The sequence below is a fragment of the Labrus bergylta genome, chromosome 6, assembly GCF_963930695.1.
Source record: "Labrus bergylta chromosome 6, fLabBer1.1, whole genome shotgun sequence".
NCBI lineage: Eukaryota > Metazoa > Chordata > Actinopteri > Labriformes > Labridae > Labrus > Labrus bergylta.
Window position 1 is genome coordinate 2,860,005 of NC_089200.1, and position 13,331 is coordinate 2,873,335.

Below are 13,331 nucleotides of genomic sequence, written 5' to 3' on the forward strand. Positions count from 1 at the left end.
ACACAGGCGGACGCTTGCAGCACACCTTGTGCAAACACCACACGGGGCCAAAAGAGATAAAAGAATGCCAACGAGGTTTTTATTCTTACAGGAAATATTCTCCCAAATTAAGAGGCTGGAATTGAATATCAATCAGAGATAAAACATTAAAACATTAAACATGTTTCATTAAACATAAAAACACATTGAAGTAAACATGAAAATACAAAATCATTCTCGACATCCTTCAGTCGGCCTTCAGGGCGAACACCACGTCGTCCTGGCTGACGTTTAGGCGGACCCGCTGCAGGACTCCGAGGCGGCTCGGCTCCAGCAGGAGGATCCTGCAGGCTCCCAGACGCTGACACACCGCCAGGCCCTCCGACACACTGATGGGCTGGAGACCCTCCACCCGACACAGAGCCTGGTGCTGCACAAACACCTGACAGACGAAACACAGGGAGAACTCAGCAGGATATAATCAGGAGAATTCACCTGGAGCCAGTGGGAGGGGGTGGTGACCTTTATTCCCTGTGATCGCTGCACGACCATAGACTGTCTGCACGCCACCTCTACCATCTCCGTGCTCTAATGAACCTGCTGCTGCATGTTTCCTGTTCTCCAGTATGTTCTTCTCCACTCTTTAGTTCACATTGAGATTCTGTTATAATATCTCCGTATTTGCAGATTTCTTCAGCCAGCAGCTGTGAGAGCTGCACGGCCTGTTTCAGGAAGTGAAGGGTGATAATCTGCTTTTTCTAGGTATTTTTCTACACTTGTGTGCGTTTGTTTTTTTTTACCTGCTGGAAGGTGGCCTCCTCCAATCCCAGACGCCGAAACTCGGCGATGATCGCTCTGAGGAGGAGCTGCTCCTGCACGGACGCACACCTGCAAACAGAAAGAATCGGTCACTCCACCTGCTGCGTCCTCCACAAATCAATCCCTGCGTCTTCAACATGCCCAGGATGAAGGCTCACTTGATGGCATTGATGTAGGCGGAGGAAAACATCTCATTCAGCGCCTCCATCACATGACTCATCGCTACCAACCCCGTGGCAGAACGGTCGGCGGCTGAATGCTCGCAGATCTCCGTCGCCCTGCGGCAGATGTCCAAGCAGCGCCGAGCGTCGCCCGACAGAGCGGCCACCTGCAGGAGGAGAGGAAGAATGAGTGAACCGGGCGGAGGGAGAGAGAAGGTGTGGAAGACGTCGTGATGATCTCGTACCTTCCTGGAGACGAGCTGCAGAGCGTCCTCCTCGAACGCCTTCACCTTGTTCAGCCTGGACGTGATGATCTGCTGCAGCTGCTTGAAGCTGTACGGCTGGAACGACATCCGGGTCAAGCCCTGCAAACACAAACACACACATTTAGTCTATCAGCGCATCAGGCCGTCTGCAGTAGTTTACAGTTTTATCGAGCAGAGGGCGCTCTCAGCGTTACTTGACCTTTGCATGACCTCAGTAAGTGAGGGCGGTAATGTTGTGGCAAAAGCATCGAGTATGATTGAGGAGACGCAGACTGACACGAGGGAGACAGCAGCCCACTAAGACATGGGGTCGCTCCAAACTGGCTCGCAAATAGAGCGCTACAGGAATGAGTCCTAAAACCAGGAAGTAAATTAGCATTTGAGCACCATGGGGTCTAACGTCTAAAAGTCAACGGGGATTTTGAATGTGTTTGTGGTTAGACTCCTGAAATAAGGTCTGTGGTTAACACAAGCTGAAGAGATGTTGGTGTTTTGTTAGAGCACATAAACTACGTTAGGTAATACCTCCACTTGTGAAGTTTGAAGTTTTTACTCGTCTTTAAAAAGGCGGTTGCTAACAAGCGGCTAAATGTGACTACAGCGGTTGTCGGGGACATTAAAGGTCATCACGCCGGACACAGAGGGCGGGAACTCTCTCACTAGTCGGAGATGTCTCCTGTAGGTTTAATCTTTAGGTTAAGGTGAATATTATGTTAGTAAACTATTTATTAAGCTACGTGGATTAGTTTATCGGAGATCGTCTGAAGCATAACGCTAGTGATGTCACAATCATCCCACCGTGGTGGAGTTAGCTTGTAGCATAACGTTAGCTTTTTACTTCTGTCGGCCGCATTAACGCTTCAAACATCATAAAAATGGCGTTCATCTGTGAAGATTATCCTGCTGAACAAAACGCCTACGCTTCAGAAATGTGCGTTTGCCACAGAGATTATTTTCTGCAATGATCCAAAATCCAATGAAAACATCCCAGAGGAGGATTCTCATCAGACCCCCATGGAGATGCTACTTCCTGGTTCGCCTAGAAAAATACGTCATATGGTTTGTTCTCTATATTTGTGTTCTTGTCAGCAGGGGATATTGTGAATAAAAAAAAAAAAAGAGCTGCACTCGATCCCGATCAAGTTAATAGATTTGTGTTTCAGCTGAATAATTTAAAAAAATATGTCGGGACCTTTTGGATTGTCAGGCTATTGGTTTAAAGTTCATTATTGGTCAGCGCGGTACGGGGCAACTAGGTTAGTTTGGGTGCAGCCTGAGTAGATACCAGCTCGATTTCTCGCCTGTTTTCTGTAACAAAACTTGTTCAGCTGTTCCCGAAGATGTAAAGAACCGGAGTTTAGTTTATTTTACATTTAGAACAAGTTGAAGCTGACAACGCCGACCAGTCGATGGCGGCGGGAGGAGAAGCCAGTCTCACCAGTCTGCTGGCCACCCTGTTGATCATGATCCTCTCGGGCAGATCCATGGTGTTGGCGATGGTCAGCACCACCAGGCGGGCGTGACGCCGCGTCGGCCAGTCGAACAGGTTGTACATCACGTTCTGCTTCCTGGTCCATAGCAGGTCCAACTGCAGGCAACGAAAGGGTTAAAGAGGGTCAACAATAATAATGATACATAGAAAAAGCGTCTAAAATCGTCAAGAAACACAAAAGTAGTAAGAAATGGATGCCACGGTAGACGAGTAACTCCTGCGTCCAGCGAGGTTAAACTGATGATGTCATCGGAGGAGAGTGGCAGCTCGTTTTTTTACTTGAAAAGAATGCACTGTGAAACGGTTCTTACCTCGTCCACCAGCAGCACAGTGCTCTCCTTCCTGGGTGCAGGGTTACTGAATCTCTTCTCCAGCAGGGCGGCAGCGTGGTCGGCTGTGGCCTTCTGACCCGTCAGTTTCTGCAGAGAGGAGAACGCCAAGTCAGTGAACGCACCAAAAACTTTAAATAAACTGGAGCATGAATTGTCCCTTTAATTAAAAGAGAGAATGTGCAACTGTCGCCCTTGATCAACAGCATGAAACCAAAACAAACTGCTGCTTGGCCACACCTCCTCCATACTGAAGCCTCCGCTCTCCTCCAGAGACCTCCAACCCCCCTCCACTCACATCCCACACGTTACGTCCAGACGTTCCTGTCTTTGCTGCTGATCACAGACATCTCCAGTGAAGTGGAGACACGACCACATGTCACAGCTTCCTGAAACACTTCCAAAGCAGCTCAGGTGTGTTTCTCACCTGCAGGATCTGCACGTAGGCCTGGTGAGGGTCGGTCATCTTCATCCCGTTGATCTCGATGAATTGGAAAGGAGGAATCTCGTCCTCGTCGGCGGCGTGCTGCAGGCAGCGCATCACCTCGTGCACCGTGGCTGTTTTCCCGGTGCCCGGCACACCGGAGATGTACATGCACCTGAAACACAAACAACAACAACAGGACAGGTGAGCGAGGACACCTGCGACCACTTTTTTAGAGACTTCTGCATCCACAGTGATGAACACAACCGGCCACATGCAGTGCAGGAATAATCCACCAGGGGGGCAGAGAGATGATTAAGGCCTGACGTGCTGCCTGACATCAGCACGATGTTCTGGAACTAAAAAAATCTAAACGTTTGGGATCCTGTGAAGTCTGAGACCAGGATGGGGATGAGGATCTTACCCTCCCGTGCCGTCCATGACCTTGCTCTCCACGAAGCTGTAGATGTCCTGAAACTCCTGCTCCCTGCAGGGCAGCGACTCGGGCACCGCGGACACGTGCAGCCTGACGACACAAATACACGTCATTACAAACCACATCGGCACACTGTTTCACTCCCCCTGGTATGTGCTGCTCCCACATACACAAAACTCCAGCTCTGGGCGGCATCGTTCAGATTTTTGCAAGTCGGAAATCGACCTTTCAGATCGTCAATAGGCGGTTGGTTTAAAGCTCATTACTGCTACGGTAAAATGAAGGCGTGTATCAAGTTTACAAGTACCGTTTGAACTCTGGCCCTTTTGTTTTAAAGGCACACAAAACGCAGTCGCCATGGGAACGATTTGGGCTCTGTGCTCAAATGTACGACATAGAGGTGTACGTAAGAGCACTCTGAAAGTTCTCCTCTTCAAGGACAGGTCCTGGAATTTAAAGAGCGTCACTATGGAGCTCGTTTATTTAAACTGGACCGTTCACATGTTCATAATCAGGACAGATTTTAACCCTTCGATGTCTCAAATGGAGGTCGTGGTTAAAAGGTGTCATAGTGCGACCTCTAAAGAAATTCTCATAATTTCTGCTTCTGTCAGCACAATCATCATCAGCGAGTTTTAACTTGTTGGTGGTTATTTTTCTGCAGATCATTTCAGGGTTTTATTAATTTATATTTAAAACTTTTTCACTAAAAAGGAACAAAATGTTTTGAGTTGTGACGAAATTCATGAAGGGCAAAGAAAAAAAACTGCAAAAACTAAAAAACATTCTCGTCTTAAGACTAACGGCTCCTTCAGATAGGATGCTGTGCGCTTTGCACGCCGCCTCTCAAACCCATTCATCGTATAGGTGTTGCTTTTTAAAAAAGCAGCAGAAATGTGGCGTGCTCGTGAAGCTGCAGCGCCTGGACGAGCCTGACTTCTCCCACATCCTGTCGCGCCCTGAGGATCTCATGAACACACTTCCTCTCCTTCTTCCTCGCTGCTCGTCTCCTCCTCCTCAGCAGGAGGAAGGTCAGAGCTTTCTACATAAGAGTGGACACGTACAAACATACTGTGCATCCAAAAAGTAACTTTACGGCCACCTAGCAACTTGCACCGATGATATGTGCATGCTCCCCTCTTGCTCGCTTCGTTCCCCACCCCGTGGCGAGCACCGTGCACGGCTGCCTCCTATCTGAAAGGCCCTAAAACATGTTATTGGAAAACCTCTGAGTCGTGATCAGCGTATTGTAATTTATCATGACGTTCTGATTAAGTGTTAACACGGCCTGTAGGGATTTAAATCGGGGGTCAGTTGTCACTGCTTCTCGCCTCTCACCTCGTCCTGGCCTCCTCCAGAACGTTCGCTGGCTGCCGGGCCGGCAGAGACCTGCTGGGGATGCTGGGAGTTGCTCGACGAGGAGTCCGCGGCGTTCCGGGCGTGATCTGTCCGAACAGGAAAAAAAAACAGATTTGAGGTGGTGATAAAGAAAAAAAGATTCTCTCTGATTCTGCAGCCACGTGCAGACGTTTACCTTCTTGTTGGGAGTTTTTCGAGGCGTTCTGGTTGAGGAGCGAGTCGTCGTCGTCTTCTTCGAGCTGGTAGGACGAGCACGTTTTCTCACCACGACGACTTCTTCGCTATCGAGCACCGACTCCTCCTCCTCCTCCTCCTCCTCACTGCTGCTCTGAAGCTCCTTCTTCGATGGAAGAAACTCGTCCGCATCGTCCGCGTCCGAGTCCACGTCGTCAGCGTCCGAGTCCACGTCCTGCTGCTCTTCCAGATTCCTGATCAGAGAGACACCGAGGATCAGAACCACAAGAAGCCAGGAGGAAAATGTTAGAGTCGGCAGAGGTACGTTTAACCTCCTCCTCCTCCTCTGCACTCACAGCTGTTTCCTGATGCGAGACGACGACAGGCAAGCAGACTTCCTCTTCGAGCTCCGCGGCGTGGTGACCGGCAGCATCGGAGAGTCTTCATGGTCCACTTCAGCCCTGAACAAAGACACAGAAACAAGACCGAGTCTTAAGGACGTGGATTCATCTTTCAGGATTCTGTTTTTTAACGTGTTTATAAAGGTGTCTTATATCAGACCGAGACAAGACCAAGATCGAGTCAAGGCCAAGACCAAGGCAGGGCGAGACCGAGTCAAGACCCAGACCGAGGCAGGGCGAGACCGAGTCAAGACCCAGACCGAGGCAGGGCGAGACCGAGCCAAGACCCAGACCGAGGCAGGGCGAGACCGAGTCAAGACCCAGACCACAACCCCCCCATGTGTTACATTCAGTATCCTGCAGGTGTTTGTACTCACAGCGATCCCAGCGACGGTTCCCTCAGGATTTTGGTCTCTTTTTTCTGAGAAGGAGTGGTAGCTCTGTTTGAAGACACAATGGATCATTAGCCGACATTCAGTGATGGACAGTAACGCCCCGTGTCCACCAGCGTTTGTGCGCGGAGAAGAAAAATGCTCCACGTCTTGATAACAACAGTCTTTTAAAAATGGCCCATGTATGACTGATCCTGCACCGTTACTTTTTACTGGATGTTTTATATTTAGAAGGTTTTGTTTTTTTTGTCCTTCACTATGAAACATCAAACGGAGAATGTTTGACCTCCTATTTTGTCTGGACACGGAGCGAGGGCACGATCCGTAAGAGACAAACATACGTTTTGAACAGAGCGCCGGTGACGTCCCGAGCGCATTTCTGAAAAAGTTAAGATTTTCAACTCGAAGCGCTCAGAGCAGCCGCACAACAAGGCGGAGCACTTTTCTCTCCTCATTGAAAACAGCTAAAAAATTTTTTTTTTTTAAAAAGACGCTGGCGCTTGGTACAAAAACGTTCGGTGGACACGGGGCCTGAGGGATCAATAAAACAAAACATTAACCATTTAGTGACCTGATGGTTTATCCTTAAATAGTGTGACTGCAGCTAAACCTTAACCCACCCGTGCAGAGTTAACCTCGAAATGAAAAAGAATGAAACAAACATCCACCACAAACACACAGGCGAGAGCCTCAGGTGCAAAGATCTTCTATTAAAAGGCAGATGTGCTCCAAGAATCAGACGTTCAAAGTTATAACCAGGCCTCACTTCTGCCCCCTGCTGGCACACTTTCCCCTCGGCGTGGCGATTCTTCTTCTGGGCGTCTTAACCGAGCCGGTCGGTAACCCCGCCTCCATCACGTCGCCCTGCTGAGGACTTTTATCCAACAGCTCCCTGGAAGAGGCAGCAGTGAGGCTGAACTTTTTAAGCTGGATATCCGGTTTAAACATTTAAAAGGTGGAGTCGGTTTGTTAACACAACATTCAAACTGGGCCCCTCGCCACCAGAAGCCCCCCTGGGCTCATCACCCCCCCAGAAGCTCAAGGACAGGGTCTCTGCAGACACAGTCACCACCACACATGTATGAAGGCCCAGAAAAAGCTCCCGACTCTCTTTCACTTTGTCTAAAAAAATCTGTATTTGGTCCAAGCCGGATGCGTATTTCTACTTCCTGTTTGAATTTGACTCTGTGACTGCGCCCTGGTTCAATCATGACCTCCTAACTCCACGTGGGGGGCCACTCGATGTGCGACTGTGTGTGTGGGGTTGAACTCTGACCTGGTGGAGTCGTCCACACGGATTGACGACGGCGGACTGTCCATCTCAGAGATCTGCAGTCTGTTGATGATGACGGTGGAGGGCTTCATGCGGGGCTTCCTGAGGGGGGTGAGGCGGTGGGTGAGGGTCAGAGTGTGAGGGGGAGATGACGACAGCCGCTGAGCCAACATCACCTCTGACTCCAGATCCTCGTCCAGCAGCTGATCCAGGACGTCGTCCCGACTCATCGACTTCTTCTCCGGACCTGAAGGGAAGAGGACGGCGTTAGTAAACGGCATGAGGACGCCATATGAATCATTTCCATCTTTATCTTTGCTCAAATGCGTAATCACTCACTGCAGAGCGCCAGTTTCTTGCGCACGCCGGGCGTTCTCGCCGTGGTGTTCCTCCTCCTGGCGCTCAGACATTTCGAAGCGGACAGTTTGGTGGCCGAGTGCAGCGACTCCGCCTCCGCCGCGTGACAGGGCTTCCCCGCGCTCGCCGTGGCTCTACTGTACCTCACCTCCCCGGACGCAACCCTGCGCATGACGGCGGGGTCCGGGGTGGGCAGGGCGCGGCGAGCGGGTCCCTGTGACGCCAGAGCTGCTGCAGGCGGGGAGCAGGGAGGGGAGGGGGGGAGGGAGGGTTTGGGAGGGGGAGGCGGGACAGAGGAAGGAGGCGCAGCAGCAGAGTCCATCAGATCAGAGTCGACCATCTGGAAGTTCTTAGAGTCCCAGGAGAGCTTCACGTACAGAGCGTCTCGGTCGCCGTCGTCCGGGAACGGAGCCGCTCCATCCACGTGCTTCACCTGCGAGCGACGGGACAGAAACGTTAAAGCGTCAGTTCACCTCGAGCAGGTACACATGTTTACCCACAATCGGTCGAGATACGTCCAAAACACGTCGGAAAATGTCCGACCCTGCTGGCACGTCTTCTTTTTAATTCAACTTAGACAACGTGCAATTTGTGATGGACTCAACCTCTCCTAGAAACAGGGGGCGGTAAAACTCTCATCACACAGGTGAGACTGAGGAAGATGAAGATTTATCCGCACTCTTCTGAAACGCCACAAAACGTTTTCACATTTCAAACGTTGTGAAGAAAGACTGGGAACAAGCATGAAAATTAATCTTTAAGAGAACACAATCAAAATATTGGAAAGAATTTGCCTGGAAAATTAACATTAACAGGTTTTCACAACACCAAAAATCACATCAAAATACAATTTATCAGAAAGTACTGAATGCTGGAGGAAGTGTGGGGATCAGGAAACAAATCATTTACATACATGTTATTCCTGTCCTGTGTTGGGAAGGTTTTGGGGAATTGTTCAGGAGAAAATTACTAATATTTTTAACGACTCCTCTGTGGACTCTGTTACTGCTACTTCTTACTCCTCTGGTTCCTCCTCCTCAGCTTTCTTGTCCTTCTTTTTCTTCTTCTTTTTGGGAGTCTCCTCTGCAACTGCTTCTTCTACTACTTCTGTTACTGTCTCCTTTTTGGGCTTTTTGGATTTCACCACTGGTGTTTCAGGCTCTTCATATTTTTAACGACACCCAGTTAATATCATACTTGTTATTGCTCCACCAGGAGGAGAGAAGGAAGGGGACAAATATTTGTACACAATAATACGCATAGCTGTATTTTAAGCAAATTACACGAAGCTGGCTGGATGATAAACCCCCCCGTCTATTAATGCATGGAAGTTAACAGTAGAAGATATTAAAGAAATGAAAAGAATTGCGTATAGGCTAAGAAACAAAGAAGATGAATTCATGTGTTACTGGAGTAAATGGATAAAGGAAACAGATAAAGTGGAATAATAACAGGTATGTAAATTAAATTATATTAAAGAGAGTAGTGAAAGAACAATCCCCCCTCTCCCCCTCTCCCATTCTAATTTTACTTCATTATTATTTTTTTAAATTTCTAAATCTTAATTTAATTATCTTTTTTGTCTTCGTACCTTTTCTTTGGATTTTTATTTTATTTAATGCTGAATGTATTCTTGTATGTTTAAAAAATTATATATAAAAATGTGCCAGGATGAACAAATTACGTGATGAAATATGACAACTTGTAATGAAGTAAAACAGCCTGCAATAAAGTAATAAAAAAAAAAAAGTATTGCATACCGGAATCTAGTAAAAGCTGGGAGAAAAGACAGAACGACGCAGACTGGTTCTCTCACCTGCACGGGTCTGAGGATGGACTCGGCGTTGACCTCGTCGTCACAGCTGCGGCCCTGATAGAAGAAGATCTCCTGCGGGTGCGGCTCTCTGCCCAGCTGCTTCAGTTTGTTCGGAGGCACTTCAGACACGCGGACGAACCACTGGACCGTCGCCTTCTTCTGCTTCCCGCTCTCTGAAAACACAGCGAGCGAGGAGACGTTCAGGTGAGAGTCACCGAGGAGAGAACGACGACTTGAGCGTCCCGGGTTAGATCCCGTTTATTTTTTAAGTGTCCTGTTTTTGTGTCCAGGAGAAGAAGCGCTTATGCTGATTCTGAGAAACCAAACCTCCTGCCCCCCCTGCAGGACTAACATAGGTTCTAGGGGGGCAGGGTCTCCTCCACTGTCGCTCCCACCCTCTGGAACTAACTCCCTAAATACGTCAGAGACCCCCCCCCCCCCCTTCTCTCTCCACCTTCAAGAAATCCCTCTTCAACACCGTCTCTGATTTCATCCTCCTTCTCTCTTAGTTAAGCATCTTTGAGTACTCAGAAAAGAGCTTTAAAAAAGTATATTATTATTATTATTATTATACAGGGATATGAAGAACCAGGTTTCTCTGTGTGCAGGTAAACAACAGATCCTAAAGATGATCAGACCCAGGAGGAGACCGGAGGAACCGGGGTTACTCAGGTCCATGTGAACACACTCAGCGACGTCTCTGAGAGCGACTCACCGTCACCAAACAGCCGGACGACTTTGGCCACGTACGGGTTGTCTTCATCCTCGCTCTCGATGAGGATGTGCTGACCGATGTTAATGATGGTGATCCTCGGGAGACCCTCCACGCTGATGGCCAGAGAGCTGAGACACAGACACAGTTTGATTTTAAACAATGTGCTTTTCTATTAAAATCAAGCATGACAGAAAGCTCTCACCAATTTAAATGTGTCTATAGTAACTTGGGTTTCTTTCATGCTCGTGTGACTCGCGCCTCTTGCTCCTGCAGTAATTTGACTGTATGTGCGTTTATATCATTCTTTGAAGTTATTAAGTTATGTTTTGGGCCTTTATTAGAGGGGACAGCTGAAGAGAGACAGGAACGGATTCAGATTATGTTCATGTTATTTTCTAAAATTTCTTATTTTTTTCTTGACCTCTCCTAATTTAAATCATTAAATCCAACATCTTAGTTTATCACGATTAATCAAGTTTGAAATTCCATTATTTCCCATTTAAAAATAAAACAAATTGTTAGGCTTTTATTGTCAATGTTTGTAAACTGCTTTAAACTGAGAGTATTTAACTTGCTGTTTAAATTCAATCCGGCTTTTATTTTGAAATTACCTTCTGGTTAATTAAAGGTTTGAAAAAAATGAATGCATTAATTTCAGAACTTAATTAATCACGACTAACTAGTTAATCCTGACAAATAGAAATCAATATATTATACATATATATTTATATGTATATTATAAATCCTGATTTATGTAAATCTCCAAAGATCTGGTCGCTTGTTTCTCTCGCGAGATCTGGCAACATGGACGGTGCGAAGAAAAAACGCTTAAAACACAAACAAAAAAAAGGAGAAAAACTGAGCAAAAAGTAAAAGTAATGTAGAAATATATCCGCAGCAGAGTGATGAATAACAGCTAAAAAACAACAATTTGGAATAAAAATGACTGAACTGTCAATTAAACGTGATTAAGTTTGTTTTTAAACTCAGAATATGTTAAACAATTCAGCAGCAGGATTTATATGTGGACACGTGTTATTATTAAATGACTTTAACACGTGTTTATAAAAATATAGAAGCTTAATACTTACTGATAGTCGTATATTTTTAGTTTTCTGTTGAAACTTGAATGTCTTCCACGCCACGCGTAAACTCGCCTTATCCTCAGTCGCGAGGAGTATTTCATCCTGACGTCACGTCCTCCGATTAAACTGTAGTTAGTTTAAAATAAGATTTAAGTCGGGGATTAAAGCCAATCTGCGCCGTTTATCTGAAGCGAGACAAAAAACAAAACTCTGTAAAAAATGTCTAAACTGCCAACATCATTTCGCGCGAAAAGTGCGTCGTTTCCGGTTGTCTTCTTCTTCGTTATCTTTAATGGCGGGCTGCAAACCGACATGAAAGGTGTTAACGCCACCTACTGTACCGTCCTGGTTTTAACCCCTGACCACATTCCTCACACACACACACAAACACACACACACACACACACACACACACACACACACACACACACACACACACACACACACACACACACACACACACACACACACACACACACACACAGACTCCAAAATAAACAGGCAGGAGAATAATGTATAACTCAAAAGAAGATATACAATTAAAAACAAGTGTTTTGGGGAAAGTCTTATGCTGTCAATATCAACCTGTTGCACTGACAGAGTATGAGGTTTTTGTTTTTCAACATCGGTTTTCCTTTTATTCCAGGATTCAGCCCAAAACTTCAATTCACCATCAATGATGAGCCGGAGCCCGGAGTGGGACGGAGTCAGTACAGGAATGCAGCATATAGACAATGTGTGTTATGGAAAATCAACAGGAGAGATACAACAAGTCACAATATACATGGGTAACACTTTACAATAAGGTACACACATTTTGCATACTTACTGGGAGACGAATGGGAAACTAACCACTAGATATAATCCAGAGTGCATATGTGAAAAGGTCTCTAGGTAACCATTAGTTAACAGGTAGATTTGTGTGGTTTATCCAGCTTTCATTATCCGTTAAATAATAATTCACTACTCTACAACATGTGATGAAGAAGTACTCAATATCTACCCAGTACTGAGTGGTTTTCTAATGGTTACTTGAAACTTTAATCACGTTATTTTTGCATTTCAGCATGAGCATACAAAATAAAAGTTTGGGTTTGGTGCTACATTACACAAATTTCCTACCAACATAACTTGAACTGCTCTTCTGCTGTTGCTCGTTTGGAGCGACAAGTGGTTCATCCATGCCATGATTGATGGTTAGTCTTTCACTGTGCCAAGACACACATGATCAGAACATGTGCTGCTGTGAAATGTTCTTATTCTTCCTGACACAATAAGTGTATAAAAGGCTCAGACAGTAGGTGGCCTTCCTGTTAATTGCTCACGCTCCTCCTGCATGTTGATGACGTAAGCATCTCAAGCTTTTTGCTTCTGCCTTTTCCTTTTCAGTCGCTACATAACACATGACTGTTGACTCTGTTTGAACTGTCTGTATTGTTTAAAAATGATTGTAGATGTATAATGGCTGAATAAAATACTCATACATACAGGATCAGTTTGCCAGCGTGCGTGTGTTCGGAGAGGAGAGCGGCAGATTATAAATTCACCGTACTCTGCAACATGATGATGAATCAGTTTATGGACGCCATCTTGTAATACTCTTAGTTCACCAGCAGATGGCGCCTGTGCTACTTGTAAACCCAGGCAGTAAAGTGTATGTGAAGTTGTTAATCTGTCTAAAGAGCTAATTTCTTTCATTTATGTTCATTGAACTCGAATATTTCTGCCAAATAACTTACTCTAATAATTGTCAGACGCTTATGATCTGACGAGGCTTAAATTTCTAGCTCCGTCCTCCTGATAGTTTAGAACTGAAGAAGGTGAAACCACTGAAACAAAAAACTTCAAGACGA

General features: G+C 46.3%; 1 protein-coding gene across 2 annotated transcripts; it reads right to left on the reverse strand.

Annotated features, from left to right (window-relative positions):
- Positions 1-57: 57 nt before the first annotated feature.
- Positions 58-11,756, reverse strand: orc1 (origin recognition complex, subunit 1). Of its 2 annotated transcripts, XM_020654940.3 has the most exons (18): positions 11,485-11,756; positions 10,394-10,521; positions 9,679-9,851; positions 7,845-8,295; positions 7,509-7,752; positions 6,999-7,124; positions 6,218-6,280; positions 5,796-5,900; positions 5,441-5,693; positions 5,245-5,351; positions 3,895-3,996; positions 3,474-3,645; positions 3,029-3,136; positions 2,664-2,813; positions 1,205-1,324; positions 957-1,126; positions 780-867; positions 58-421 (listed from the first exon to the last, which is right to left on the reverse strand). In XM_020654940.3, exons 1-18 carry the CDS (start codon positions 11,577-11,579, stop codon positions 227-229), a joined length of 2,850 nt encoding a protein of 949 aa, XP_020510596.3. In that variant the 5' UTR covers positions 11,580-11,756; the 3' UTR covers positions 58-226. The 2 variants fall into 2 exon arrangements, with proteins under 2 accessions (XP_020510596.3, XP_065811636.1); XM_065955564.1 differs by lacking the exon at positions 6,999-7,124 and having other exon boundaries at positions 11,485-11,755.
- Positions 11,757-13,331: the final 1,575 nt, after the last annotated feature.

Bases quoted from the DNA above. Each gene is read 5' to 3' on its own strand.
- orc1 (XM_020654940.3), bottom strand. From the start codon at position 11,579: ATGAAATACTCCTCGCGACTGAGGATAAGGCGAGTTTACGCGTGGCGT. The intron at 3,646-3,894 runs GTAAGATCCTCA...TTTGTGTTTCAG, and splicing joins GTCATGGACGGCACGGGAGG to GTGCATGTACATCTCCGGTG. The intron at 422-779 runs GTAAAAAAAAAC...TTCGTCTGTCAG, and splicing joins AGGAGGCCACCTTCCAGCAG to GTGTTTGTGCAGCACCAGGC.